Source organism: Gymnoscopelus braueri (genome assembly GCF_963280865.1).
Source record: "Gymnoscopelus braueri genome assembly, chromosome: 12".
Classification (NCBI taxonomy): domain Eukaryota; kingdom Metazoa; phylum Chordata; class Actinopteri; order Myctophiformes; family Myctophidae; genus Gymnoscopelus; species Gymnoscopelus braueri.
In genome coordinates this window covers 13,752,508-13,767,139 of record NC_137614.1, presented here as the reverse complement: position 1 = coordinate 13,767,139, position 14,632 = coordinate 13,752,508, and the positions used below count along the sequence as shown (strand labels likewise).

The following is a 14,632-nucleotide window of genomic DNA, read 5'->3' as shown; positions in this document are numbered from 1 at the left end:
TCCTAACTTACTCTCACGTTGGGATCCTGAGAACCTCATCCCTAGTGCTGTTCTGACACTGGCCCTGTGACACGCCCTCCACAGTACTCTCTCCACGCCTTTCTCCACCTTTTTCATTCCACAGTGTTTCACTGAGGGGCTCCATCCTGGCCGGCACTATTCCAGCCAAAGGGGAAGAGGACTTCCTGACGCTGGCTGCCTCGCGGCTCAGCCGCAGGAAACGCGTCATCGGAGCCGCGGTAGGCGTGGCCATGGTTCTCGTGCTGTTGGTGGCCATCCCCTTGCTGGTTCACACCACCAAAGGGGGCAGCGCTGGGGGTGCGGCGACCCGTTATGAAATGCTGGGCAGCTGCAGGATGGTGTGTGACCCCTACACCACCTCTCAAACTGGCCAGGAGCTGACAGCCGTGTCTCCACCTCCCCAGGATTACTCTGGGCGGAAGATGAAGCCTGGGCTCCGAGGACCCCCGGGGATCCCTGGGCCACAGGGAGCACGTGGAGCCCCTGGAGAGCCGGGCAAGCCAGGGCCACAGGGTCCTTCAGGCCCTGGGCCCGGTGGCTATGCTCCCTCCCTCTACACCCCTAAGATTGCCTTCTATGCAGGTTTACGTAAGCAGCACGAGGGCAGTGAAGTGCTGAAGTTTGACGATGTAGTCACCAATGTCGGTAACTACTATGAGCCAAGCACTGGCAAGTTCACCTGCCCTCTGCCTGGCATCTATTACTTCACCTACCACGTTCTGATGAGGGGCGGTGACGGGACCAGTATGTGGGCTGACCTGAAGAAGAACGGACAGGTCAGTGTGTGTGTGTGTGTGTGTGTGTGTGTGTGTGTGTGTGTGTGTGTGTGTGTGTGTGTGTGTGTGTGTGTGTGTGTGTGTGTGTGTGTGTGTGTGTGTGTGTGTGTGTGTGTGTGTGGGAGAGAGCACATGCAGTGTGTATGCAGACAAACGGAAGTGCCCAGATATATTTTTTTCAGTGTGTTGACCACCCCCTCAATGCCATTGACTGACATTCACCTCTGTAACATTGAGCACTTCAGATTCACAGCACATAGCGTGCGCAGCAACATGCCAGCCGGAGAATGAAGTAGCAATCTCCCTCCTCATTAGGGGGAAATTCATGCACTACACTTTGAAAGTGTCAATCTAACCCTGAGAGTGTTAGAATGGACCCTTCCAGGTCCATTTTTACACTCTCAGGTTTAAATCGACACCCAGGATTGCGCAGTGTGCAAATATTTGCATTCCCACATGTGCCGTACAGTAGCAAAATGACAAGTGGCAGGAAGCATCGCTGCCAAAAGGAACAGTCTAATTAGTAAGTATCATACACAGAACTTGATTATCACCTAAACAGAACTGCAAAAGAGCACAGGAGAAATGTCTGTCAGTGTGCGGACCAGTTCGTTTACACCTCAGCTAAATAAATAATGAATGTAAAATTGACAGTGCACTCATCCACTCTCTCACTCCCCAGACACTAATTAAAGACAGAGGGGCTGATGGGGGAGGTGTTGGGGGATAAATCACAGGGATTTCAACGTTGGACTCAAAACTCAAGAAACATTTTCCCACTTTCTTCATTCATGAAGGACTTGAGTTGCAAACACATGCACTCAATGCAGACCTGTGAACACAGACAGACAGACAGACAGACAGACAGACAGACAGACAGACAGACAGACAGACAGACAGACAGACAGACAGACAGACAGACAGACAGACAGACAGACAGACAGACACCTTTATGGTGTATTGATCTCTGTGGGGATCAATAAACCATGTGGCTGTAAGTCTACAGTAGGTCTATAGTTGTACCACATAACAACAGGTGCATTACATAAAGCATTATTTACCATAATACATCTACATTTTATCTCCTTCAATTAGTTAAAAATCAGTTTGTGGTCTATCGTCAGCCTTTATTTGACTACATACACGCAAGATTACAATGGCGACTGTGTTTAAGGCAGCCTGTGTAATGTCCTATATTGTCATTCAAGTCATTCAAACCTGTTAAATCATTTATAAATCTTAGATTGGATCCCCTGAACACCAGCTATGCCCTCTTTTTCAACCCCTCCCCAGCTTGTTCATTGATTCTCCATTAATTATCTTTTCACTCAACTCAATTATTTAACCTCACCCAGGTCCATATTATGCCCATCAGGAGGGCTTCTTAAACAATTCTGTTAATCAAGAGTTCTCACCTAACAGGACTCTACTCAAGGAGAGCCACTAGTTTTATTTTAGGTGGAAATATGCTGTAAATCAAATGCTACAGAGTGCCTGGTCATATGCTGGAGCCCTAAGGCAGGAGAGTGTGCTGCCCGAGGCCATATGAGTGTCTGTCAGTGGTTGGTGTTTGCTAAACGTGTCTGACAGTTTGGACTCCTGACTGTAGAATAACACTGCATTTTTGTCCATTGCCGTAGATGCCTTATGCTTCATCAAACATTGGCTGCCCATAGGAATGGTTCCTAAAAATAATAGCAGTAGAAAACCCAGTCCCAAATGTGCTACTGCCATGCGTGTGCTTTGGGTGGTGTACCTATACAGATAAGGCCATTTATAACACTAGACAAGGGCATCGGCCTACTCAGGGAGCACGCAAGTCTGGAACGATGGAAGTTGGGAACGCATGCCCCACCCAGTTATGCAATACTTTCAACACTCTATCTCACGTTGTTACTCTTCCAAACCACTGTAAGTAGGGGTACAGTACATCTCAAATATCTTTAGTCAGTGTATTTCATTGAGACATTGCATATCTCCTGTCTTTTTCATACAATACCTGTATATGGAGATTTCTGAATCTGTCTGTCTGTGTCCCTTGTATGCCCAAATATGGAGTCCATGCCAGTCTATCACGTCAGTACTATGACATCATATTGATGACATCAGGCTATATATGGGGATATCGTTTCACTTAGCGTGCCAGAATAGGCATGGATGGAAAAGCATGGATGGACACATTATATGGAAATTTCCGTGAGCTTGTGATATTACAGAGCAATGTCAGAGCGGGACATTATCAGTGACACCAGCAAGATTTATATAACTGTCTGTGCGCCAGATTAGTCCCCATATATGGGCATGTTACATTTGTGATGCCCACCATCATCAACCCAACGTCGACCCACAAGGCAATTTTAATATATACGATTGGAGCTATTAGGCGGCCCAGTCTACACGACTCACTGAGTATATCAGCGAGTGTGCGTCTAACAGGGGAGACAGGACATGACAGTGACATGCTGAGAGACATCCACTATGACAGTGAAAGGGAGAGCAAAAGAAGACAAGTGAGACGACGGTGAGATCAGGGGTGTGGAGGAGAGGAAGATAGATGACTTAATGGCGGTATAGAGACAGTAGGCTGGTAGACGAGGCTTCTGGGAGGCCGCTGGTGAAGGCCGCGATGAGATCAGGCCCGATGACCAATGGACACCCACTCAGCATGTCAAGCTTGACAAGTGATCAAGGCTGCCTGGAGTATGAGAAAATAGGTCTGTCACTGTTTCCCAAACTGTGGGTCGGGACTCGTCTTTGGGTCGCAAACCAATTTTTATGGGTCGCGAGTAAATTATGTCCTTTTTTCCATTTCCTACGTAAAAAAAAAAAAATGTATTATTACAAAGGATTTAAAAAAGTTTAAACAAAATAATCCCAACTTTTCATCAATTAAAAACAATTCGATTTTTTTTCAAAAGCATATCATAAATTAAATGGAAAAATCTAATAATTTCCATAAATAAATCAAATAAAAAGTTTAAGAAGTAGCGAACATAGCGGCTTCGCGTCGTGTTGTGAGCTTGTAGATCTGCTATTTTGACTATAGTTTGGGTCCCCGGTAAACTTCTAATTTCTCTTTTCGGTCTTGAGCTAAAAAGTTTGGGAACCACTGGTCTAGAAGTTGGGTTTATGCATCCGTTGAGCCATTCCCTGTTACATTGACATAGTTTACAAACAGCACAACGATCGATCCTACAGGATTCCCCCAGAGAATATTTCCCATGCAAGTCCACCTGTATTTCTGCTAATGATTCCATATTGCCTGGGTTTGCCGTTTGGTTATGCATGGTTGATGTGTGGCTGAAACACGCCAGATGGTGACAGGTGACCTGACTGTAGCGTGAAGCGACAGCTTCAAGCTCTGAGGCGGATGTACTGACTGTGACAGGGCTTCCATTTGATTCCTGTAGATCTATTACATCTCACTAAATCCCCGCTCGCTTGAGCCTATCCGCTCACACCTCAATCTAACATTCACAAATCGCTGTGGAATGACAACGCATTAGAGTCAGGAGGGATTTGTGATTGAAGGGTCTACACGGTACCTTAGGTGCTTTCATGTTGTAACAAGGCTGTACAAGCGGCACAATTCCACTTGTGTGATGACAAGTGTATTTAACACAGTTACACTGCATTCTTACTCAACAAACAAGTCATCGTGTTAATAAGCCCATGTTGATTACATGGCTTTCCATGGTACAGGGCTAATCCCACTGTTATGAATCAGATATGCCTACTATACAGTATGTGACTAACTAGGCATGTGATGTCAGTTTATCTGTGACAGCTTAATCAGATTAAAACGATGTCTCCAAATAACAGGATGACTTTAATGTTGTGTTTAATAGATTCTTCGACGCCCATTTTACATGTGTAGAGCCACTTCCTGTTGCTGGCTCTGCCGATGCTAATGTATACTCTGCATAATTGTTCTATTACTGATTTATCATTGGAGATATAAAAGGTGTATACTACTTAATATTCCTGTTTGGTTGCAAAGGTTATTAAGTGAGCGTGAGACTATGCTAATGTCGGTTGGTATGCTTTATAAGATGTCAGAGGGGTAATACGTCATGCTTATTTTTTTCAACAGAGCATTTTCCCTACCCCTCATTAACTTGTGTTGGCCTGTTCATCTATTAATTTATGGTCCCATAGTGCTTCGCTGTGTATATATTTGGTATTATGAATACAATATACAGAGTAGACAAATAGACATTATACTGCCACAGCTCCGATGTAATCTCTCCCTTGGTTTTTCACCTGTCATAAGCTCTTTTAATAGATCAGTTAAAGGTCAAGCTATTCCACACAGTAGTGTTAAAATGTCATCGCTTGTTGTAATGACCGGTACCTGCATTAACTTCCTCAGTTCAGAGTCACAGATATGCCTGACCTGAAATTTAATTGCCTTTGAAGCAAGGAGCAGCAGGGAGGCATTCTTTCTTCCTATGAAGACTTTGCAAACAGTCTTGACGGTCTTATACAGAGGATAAGACATCTTTAAAGAGAGTGCCTTTGAAAGAATTACTCTGTATTTATATCAGTCAACTATATTCAACTAAGTGAGATGTTTTTTGTACTAAATAGGCCAATGGCTATAACATAAAATATCAATAACAATCTGGGGGACATTTCTATGCTACAGTAGCTTGTCTCCATGTAATCCCTCTTCCCCCAGAGGAAAGAGAAACCCTATTCAATAAATATTCTATTTCCACTGCTCCCCCCAAAGCCTGCCATGTGCCGGGGTCCCTTAGGTAAGTTTAACAGCTACTTTTCTATTGTCTCCGCTCTAAGAGGTCAGTATATCACAGCGAATGAATCCTGTCAGTTTTATTACCAGTGGAGCACAGCACCATGGATAAAAACAAGACTTCATATACCCTCACATCTCCCTGGTCTCACAAAATAGCCTCGCTTGATCAGTCTGTTACTCTAGCCCTCCTCCTTCCCCTCTCTTCAATCCTCCTCCGTCCTCTTTGGGCCTTGTTTTTTTTTTCCTTTTTTCCCCCTCTCTCTCTCTCTTTGTCTCTATCCTTGTCCGTCTTTACCTCCCCGTCTCTGGTTCTATAGAAAATGATACTGTAGCTGTCCCCCACCTGCCCTCATCCCTATCCCTCTGTCCTGTACAACCAGCCACCGTACTCCCAAGTGTGTTCAACACAGGCCATGTGTAATGAAAGGGCCAGGGGAGAGACAGAAGTCTGCTTCAGGCAAGCCCCCGGGGCTCATGCCTAGCGGCTCAAAACCTTACCACCCAGTCGGAACACCACAGTGTACAGCCTGGTTCATATGAGGTATATAGTTACAGTACAAGCTCACCATGCGTTGCATATACATTGTGAGCTTGTAGGTCTGCTATTTTTGGCTACTAGAGGTTTGGGCCGCTACGGCCGCTACGTATGCCCATATATGGAGATCTGTGTATCTATCAGACCTTGTCCCTTTTATGCCCATATATGGAGATCCCTGATGTCATCAGCATATGCCCATATATGGGCATGCCCCCTTTTGTGCCCATTTATGGAGCTGAGTGATTTGTTTGCGCCTGATGCCATGACGACACATTGAGGTTAGACAACACGCTCCATATTTGGCCGTACCTGCATTGGGAGTTCCTTATATGGTTATGGCTGAGTCATGGTGACATGAGCGTAACATGATTTTTTTTTTTTTTTATCTTTATTTATAATCTTATGAAATACAATACAATACAATACAAACAAGCACAAACAAAGAAGTTATCAATACATCTATATAACATCATCAGAGCCAGGGGGATTTACTAACAGAAAACATTAAAGACGGGGTGCCGTGATTTTCAGTGATTCCCCCCCCCCCCAAAACATAATCATCAGGCATAATGGTTATACTAGGAGGAATTTTTTTTTCAAAAAAGTGTACAGAAATTGTTAAAATTATGTTTTTATGTGGACACGCCTCCAGTTCATTAAGTATACCTGGTTCTCACCTTAGCACCTCCTCCACCACCTTAGCACCACCCACCTGTCCTAGTCCCTCCTCCTCCTCATGCCCACACCTGTTGTGTTATGATAATGAGGGGGAGGGTATGTTTTTACTATGTCACTAAAGCGCTGTTTCTCTATTGGCACGTTTGACCCTCAAGGTTTCAGCCTCCAGGTAGAAACTCAAAATAGTCAGAGAAGAAAAAAACACCACCAGGGGGCTTAATGAAGTTCTATCAACCTCATAGACACATGAAAAACAGAAAAAGTGCAAAACCATGGCACCACCTCTTTAAAGAGTGAACACAAAAAGACAGTTCTTGCAGCTTTCATATTTTATGTCAATGGTAATAGCTCCATTAGACTGAAAAGTGGTACATCACCAAGATTCGATTTAAAACGCGGAATTAGGCAGGGGTGCCCCGCCGCCGCATATCTGTTCATTCTTTGCACACAACTTCTTAATAACCATATCAAAAACAGTATGTTAAAAGGACTATCTATTGCAGACAGAGAGATCATATTTAGTCAACTTGCTGATGACACTACATTGTTCCTAAAAAATGCAAGTCAAGTGCCCATTGCTATTCAGTTAATTGAATCCTTTTCTGAAGCATCTAGGCTTTGTTTGAACTTGAAGAAATGTGAGCCCTTTTCTCTCAAAGAATGTAATGTTTCTCATGTATGTAATATTCCGGTAAAAGAAAAGGTTATCAGAGTTCCACCGGCCGTCCGGCCGGCCAGCCAGTCATCCCTTAAGCCAATTTGAATACAGGATGGCTCTCTTGCGCTTCTTTGTCTGCCTCAATTGATGACTTGCATCATCCCTTTCACACATACAGAATGAGAGCTACACTATACTAAAGTACATCAGCTGAAGCACCGATCATCATAGATTGACCAAAGAATATGACTGTATTGACATGGTGGATATTCGCTGTACCCTGAAGAAGGCATTTACCTGCCGAAACATTGGTTTCTTTTTACTCTGCGTCCTAAAATAAAATACTGCTACCGCTACCAGTGTGTACGGTCTCCTTCTTGCCTCTTGAAGACTACTATTTAGATTATTCTGCCGCGGGCCGGCACCACTATAAGGACTTTGGTGTGCGTAACATTCTCGTGCACAGGATATTCGTTGTAGCCTATTATTGACAAATCCGATAGTGGCCTGAGATGCAAAGTTTGTCTGTTTGGCCACCATAATGAGCAGTTGAGCAGGATGACATATGCCCAGTGTCAATATAAGTCACAACATCCACATCAGTGTCAGAAGCAGCCAGAGATGCAAATGTGATATTGGCTGTTGCCACAAGATGTCAAGGAAAACGACAATATAACCTTTACAGATGACAATGGATTGGTGTTGTTATTTGAGAGAGGGTCTTATGAGGACCTGAGAAAATCGGATCGGATTACACAAGTGCACAATTTTAAGCTTGAGGGAGCAAATAATTGATTCAGTTGTTTTGTTTATACAGTATATGAAGCTATTAACCACAGAAAGATATAGTGCTTATGCTCTCCAGAACCTGAGCTCTAATGAAACAGAGTTGTTTCATTAGATTCATTGTAGTGGAGCTATAGCTGTGGTCAGTTTTACCATGTGGTAGCTGGGCTGCGAAGCCCCAGGAGATAGACCACCCCGCTCCCTTAATCAATCTGGTTTAGAGTGGACAGGGACACGCTTAACCGCTGGCCGCCGACACGCTTTGTGTCGGATGCAGCATCCGTGACCTGCATCTCATTTAAACAGACCTACAGATACTGACCCGGCAAGGGAAAACAACTCCAATGCCGATGGTGAACAATACATGTACTTGTCCTGTATACTGTGTGGAACGAGGGAGAAAGTGGGAAGGAAAATAAGCTTTTCTTTAAAGAGGGAAAAGTCACAGTATTTCAGACACTGTTGCTCTATAATTGACTGTTTTTCAATTGGACAGAGCTCACCCGGGAGAGAGAGCACCCCAGAGTGATTGGAGTGACATGACAGTAGTTGAGTTGCAGATCATATTCTCCGGGTGTCATGGAGATGTGCGTGGCTTGTCTAGTCACTGACAGAGATTGAGTGCTCCCAGCATGGATGGACACTAAAACCAGACACAAGGCCACTGATGGTTGACATATGTCTGATAATAGGTGTTTGTATATCAGGATTATTGATGCATCCTTATTTTGGCTGTTAACCATGCAGCCTAATGTATAATGACACCTTATTTTGCATTTACTGGACAAACTGCATGGCAATTTTAGCACGGTAATGAAAGCAGGTTGTTCGGTAACATAAATCTAGTCATTCAGTTAATTTACATTTTTGTTTAAAAGTATTTTTCCGTGCTGCACAACTATTCATTTTCTATAAGCTCTACATATAGTATCTAATTAAATCATGCTCATACATTTGGAGAAGGTTACACCTCTGAAATCATTAAAAGAGGCATCTCTGTAGCCTTGGCTTATATCTTGCTAGACTTAAATCCTGTAAAACAGTAAGCGGACAAATCCTCCATATGTGCACGTGTGCTTAAATGTCTACATGAGTAAACCCAATTAAATGTGTTAACAAACAAGTAAAGATCCACTGCCACTGGGTCAATAACACCGGCCTCGCAAACAGCATGCAAATGCAAAACCGTCTGACTCCAGCACAGCTACTCAATATCATGCATATTGAGTTGGCCGAGGATCATAAGCAACAGGTCAATAGCCACACAACAAGATGCTGTTGCTGTTTCTAGCGTTCGCTACAGCTTCCCTGTAGACAACCTGTTGTCCCCTGTGAGCCTGCTTATCTCTGCAACCCAATCAAATCTAACTCAGTCCTGGGCTCTGAGTCCTCGCCCACAGCAGAGCTGCTTCGCCTGATCAATACGAGATGCTAGGGTTGTGTTCTCAGTCTGGCCAGGGGTCAAATGTCACTGCCCCAACAATGTTTATCTCACATGCAAACCTGTTCAGGTAGTGATGTCACAGGCTGCTGATGACCGAGGCTGAGAAATTAAAGATTACATGGAGACGGAGCGATGTGGTCTGAGTTACTTAGTTGTGTGTGGGTGTCGTGCACCGGAAATAGCAAATCTATAAGTTCACAACGCGTTGCACTGCGAGACATTGTGAATTTGTCAATCTGCTATTTTCGGTGCGCAACTATGTATAGATCAGGCAATAGGAAATAAAGTTGTAGGAAGGGTTGGATTTCAAGAAGAACAGAGGACAGGGCTGTTTGTTATGGGGACTGTGAGTGGCAGTGTGACATTCACAAGTGTTTGCTCATGTCCGTCCACGTTCTAATTGTCTCTCTGTGTGTCCCCTGTGTGCGACAGGTAAGAGCCAGCGCCATTGCTCAAGATGCTGACCAGAATTACGACTACGCTTCCAACAGTGTCATCCTGCATTTGGACGTGGGTGACGAGGTGTGTGTGCAGCTGGACGGAGGGAAGGTCCACGGAGGAAACACCAACAAGTACAGCACCTTCTCTGGATTCCTCATCTACCCGGACTGAAAGGCATCGAGCCGAGAGGAGTAAGGAGTGGTTTGGGAAAGCAGCAAAATGAACAAACACAGCCGAATCCTGAGTGTTCATTTAACACCGAGAGTGTAAAGTAACACTCAGGATTTCACAGTGTATGCATGATGTACACCTACAGACACAAAGGAAAGCAAGCATATGTATATGCAAACAAGCGTACACACACACACATACGTACATAAATGCACACATACACACACACATCACACACGCAAAAACTGTACACACATTTAACAGACAAAAAAGGTGTGGAGTGAACGTCTTGGAGTTAGGTGGAATTGTGTGTTATTGAGCCAATCATCAAATCAAGTGCATTTATTGACCCCCTCGTGAGTGTAAATATAATTTTCAAATATCTGTTTCAGATTATGTACAGTGCAGTACAGTACAGTACAGTACAGGTGCACATTATGATGCACGTCACGGCTCTGAAATAAAATATTCTAATATGTGCCATTTTTGACTGACATTGTGAAAACTACAGTATAACTTAACTCTATCACGCTGTCCATTATTTGATGCAAAGCTGGCGTTGAGGATGGTTTTAGTCAGTACTACTGACTGAGCCAATGGCAAAGGTATGGCATCTATAAACATTTACCATAAAGGGGTGTGAGTGATATTTTATTTATTATCTATATAAAATAAGTGTTCAATAACTCTATATTCCTATTGCTATTCAGTAACATGAGTCTCTCCGTCTCTCCAGCTCTTTAGTAAACAGAAAATACATTTTCAGGTCAGCAACCAGTTTTATTCAATCAGGAGAGAGAACTCGGGAGGGAGAAATTGGAAGGGATTAAACAACAAATCTGGAGATAAAATTGGAACTGGAACACAATACAATTGAAGCTTATAAAAGCAAAATCTTAGTGGGGTATCCTGACCTGAAAATGTATTTTTACTAAAGAGCTGGAAGGATGAGGAGACCCCAGTTACTGAACAAACACTCTATCGCAACGATTAGGCCTTCTATCTTAATTGATTTTTTTTGGCTTAATTATTTTCAAAGTTATCACCCCGTTTAACTCCTGTTACTCATCGCTAAACTGAAAGACGCGTGTTAATTTAATTCAGACTTAAATTAACACATTTTGTGGCTTCTGACCACATGACCTGTCCATCTTTCAACTCCACTGTATCAGTATCATGATTCCCCTACTGTTTTGAATGGAAATCCCTGAATCTAAATAGCCTAAAATACCAGTTGTGCATCACTCTGCTAACAGATAGCTGCTTACAAAAATAAGGCCCTGTGGATAAACATGAACAGTTGACCAACCTTTCCTATTCCAAGGGATATCACACAGCAAGTTAAAAACACAAAACAATACAATGCAACGACACATTTTATGGATGTTAACCGAGTTGTCTGCGTGATGAAGCCAGTTGTCATGACCAAGTGCTTTATTGACGTTTCATGTGTGCCAATGAGTGTGTAATTGATACCGTCCCACGGCAAAAATAGCCACTCTACAAGCTCAGAACGTGTTGCGGTGCGATGCGTTCTGAGCTTGTAGTTCTGCTATTTTCAGCGCGGGACACCGTCGTATGGCTAAGTATAAATCAGGCATAAGTGTATGAATGTGAGAGAGTGTGTGCATGAGTGAGTGGACCTGGACAGTAATGTTATGTAGATAATGTATGAGATTATGTGCTGCATAGAAACGACAGTTGCAGTGTTTTACTGACATTTAAATGTTGTACAGTAAATTACAGACATGATTATTATGCCACCATACCAACTTAGTGCATTATTTTCGAGGACCCCTTTTCTTTCAAAGTGACATCTTGTGTATAAAAACTGTAATCTTGAGATGGGATAACTGAAATGCTATAGGTTGAATAGAGAATTGCTATTAAAAATATATATATCAACACTGCGTCATTAGCTGTTCTTACGTGTTTTTTTCTGGGGGGGGGGGTCAAGGGAGGTCAGTATATACTGTAAATGTACAGACCCATCTGAGGGTCTGCCCCGTCCTCACCTGACACACACACACACACACACACACACACACACACACACACAAATACATAAAACAAAATAAAATAAAATGGAAAGGCTGGGTGCATGAATATAACAGGCAGGGATCGAAGCAACAATGGAGGACACGGAGCCACCGACCGCTCCAATATGGATTTCCAATGCGTCTTAAGGCACTGCCCAGGCAAGAAGCAAACATGAATCTATTGATGTGAGCCAATAATATACCCCAAGTGCCCAAAAATACACTATACATACAGTGTGCTCATTTACAATGGTGATCAATTGTGCAAAAATGAATAGGTAGTTCAGTGTTTAACAGGCTTATAACTAATTAACAATAATTTAAAGGGTGAGTCTTGTTACACACTGCAGGCAACAAGAAAATGAATAAATTAACTGTAGGGAATCTATCTGACATAAAAGACATCTGACAGAGGAATATTTCTCCCAGAGTTTTTTTTTTTAGAAGTATCATGCTGTGCACGGCCACATATACCGCACATACATTTGGAACAGCAACTGTCTAGGTAGGTATTATTGTTTTCTGGACACAATGTCCTGAGCATTTTATGGTAAATGTTAACTTTTCTTTTACATAACAGCGATCTACTAGAATTTAATTTATACTCTACCTTATGTGATATTAATCAACATCCAGTTATGGATGATTATTCTTGAATATAAAATAATATTTCCAGTACATTCTAAATGATATGGCAATCACTGTGCACTATACTCAAAGGATATTTGATCAATTTAATTGCTGTGCAAATTCACAAAATAAGCAACATCATTAGATTTATTACTACTCCCAAATACCTTATTTGATCTGATTACCATAGTCCTACAAAACATTTACTATCATCTGTATGCTATGATCTATATAAAATAGTAGAATTGTAAATGTTTAACTTAATTTTGTTTAATTTATTTATGTTTAGTTTGTTTCTATACACTGCTTTTTCTATAAATTGCTGTAATTTCATATTTTAAATTTTAAACAAGCTACAGTAGGACAACATTCAGACATTGCGATCCACTCCCCAAATGCTGATAGCATCTGCACGTAAAACAGAGTGGATATCTACTCAACACTACTGTATATTATTGGCACAGACGAGCAGGGAAGCTTTTAATAATTCTAGATAGTTTTAATTATTATTCTAGATAATTAATGTTAGGTGATGATATAAAAGTAAAATAGCTTAACAATACGTTTCTCTGTCTTTGTACGCAAAATAACAAATTCACTATATTAACTCATTGAGGGCCCGAATTATTTCTGGCTATTTCTGGCCAGTGCGATTTTGATATTAATGTTTTTTCAAAGTAAAAAAAAAAGTGCTTAGGAAGCGAGATACAGCCCTTTTCAGTTATAAGTTAAACAAGGAGTGGATGGAGCTGCAAATCTTCGGATAGCGATATATATATATTTTTTTTTTATAGTTTTTTTTTCAATTTTTTTCAAAGACACGTGAAACACGTTAATTTACACGTGTAACACGTTAATAAGTTGCACCATAGCGGTAAAACACGTGAAACATGTTAATGGCACTCAATGAGTTAACACTTATGCAGTAATAATGTGTCAATGTATAACTTGTTGAAGCTGTTCCAATTCTATAAACATATCCATCCCACGTATTACTTCTGAGAGCCATCCATATTCAAGATTCTACTTTTAATAGTGCCCAAATCCTGGAGAAAACAAACATAATCTCCATGTAAAACTGAGTGAATCTTGAATGCTACCATTGGCGTAAAGGAGGGGGGAAGTGTTTAATTAAAGTTGCAAGTTAATGGCATTCTGGACTTAAAGGCTTTGGTGTATCTGTTGCTTTCGAGAGGAGGCGGTGGTGGGCTCTAGCTGTGCCGTGCCGTGCCTGCACTCATCTCCCTTGCTCTCTTTCCTGGCAGATTCCAGTTGAAAGTTAATTGGACGGGGAGATGGCTGAAGGCAGGCTGCACTGAGGCCCATTAGCGATTCCCTTGTCGAATGCAGAGCCACGAGGATCACAGACTCACAAATAGGCGGATTAAAATAATCAATAGACTTGACTTCCATCGAACACACACAAAAACATATAAACGCGCGCACGGACAGAGGTGCATTCACAGAGTAATTAGTGGACAGCCTATTCCGCAGTGGACTGTGATACCCCCTCCTGAACCTTCTCTCACACATGCATCATGCTCCACACAGCCCCAGTGTGTCTAATGAGGACAAATAGTTGTGGTTGCTTGTGAAGACAATGTAGAAAAGGTCAGAAAGCCACTGAACAGCATTCTCATGGTCACATCCTAGCACCATCACAAAAACTGCAGCATGAAAATGTTATTATA

At 42.3% G+C, this 14,632-nt stretch overlaps 1 protein-coding gene across 1 annotated transcript; it reads left to right on the top strand.

The window, feature by feature from the left end:
* Nucleotides 1–248: 248 nt before the first annotated feature.
* Nucleotides 249–10,272, top strand: c1ql4a (complement component 1, q subcomponent-like 4; the record flags this gene model as incomplete). Its single annotated transcript, XM_080444717.1, has 2 exons — nucleotides 249–797; nucleotides 10,093–10,272. Exons 1-2 carry the CDS (start codon nucleotides 252–254, stop codon nucleotides 10,270–10,272), a joined length of 726 nt encoding a protein of 241 aa, XP_080300843.1. The 5' UTR covers nucleotides 249–251.
* Between the last annotated feature and the right edge of the window lie 4,360 nt (nucleotides 10,273–14,632).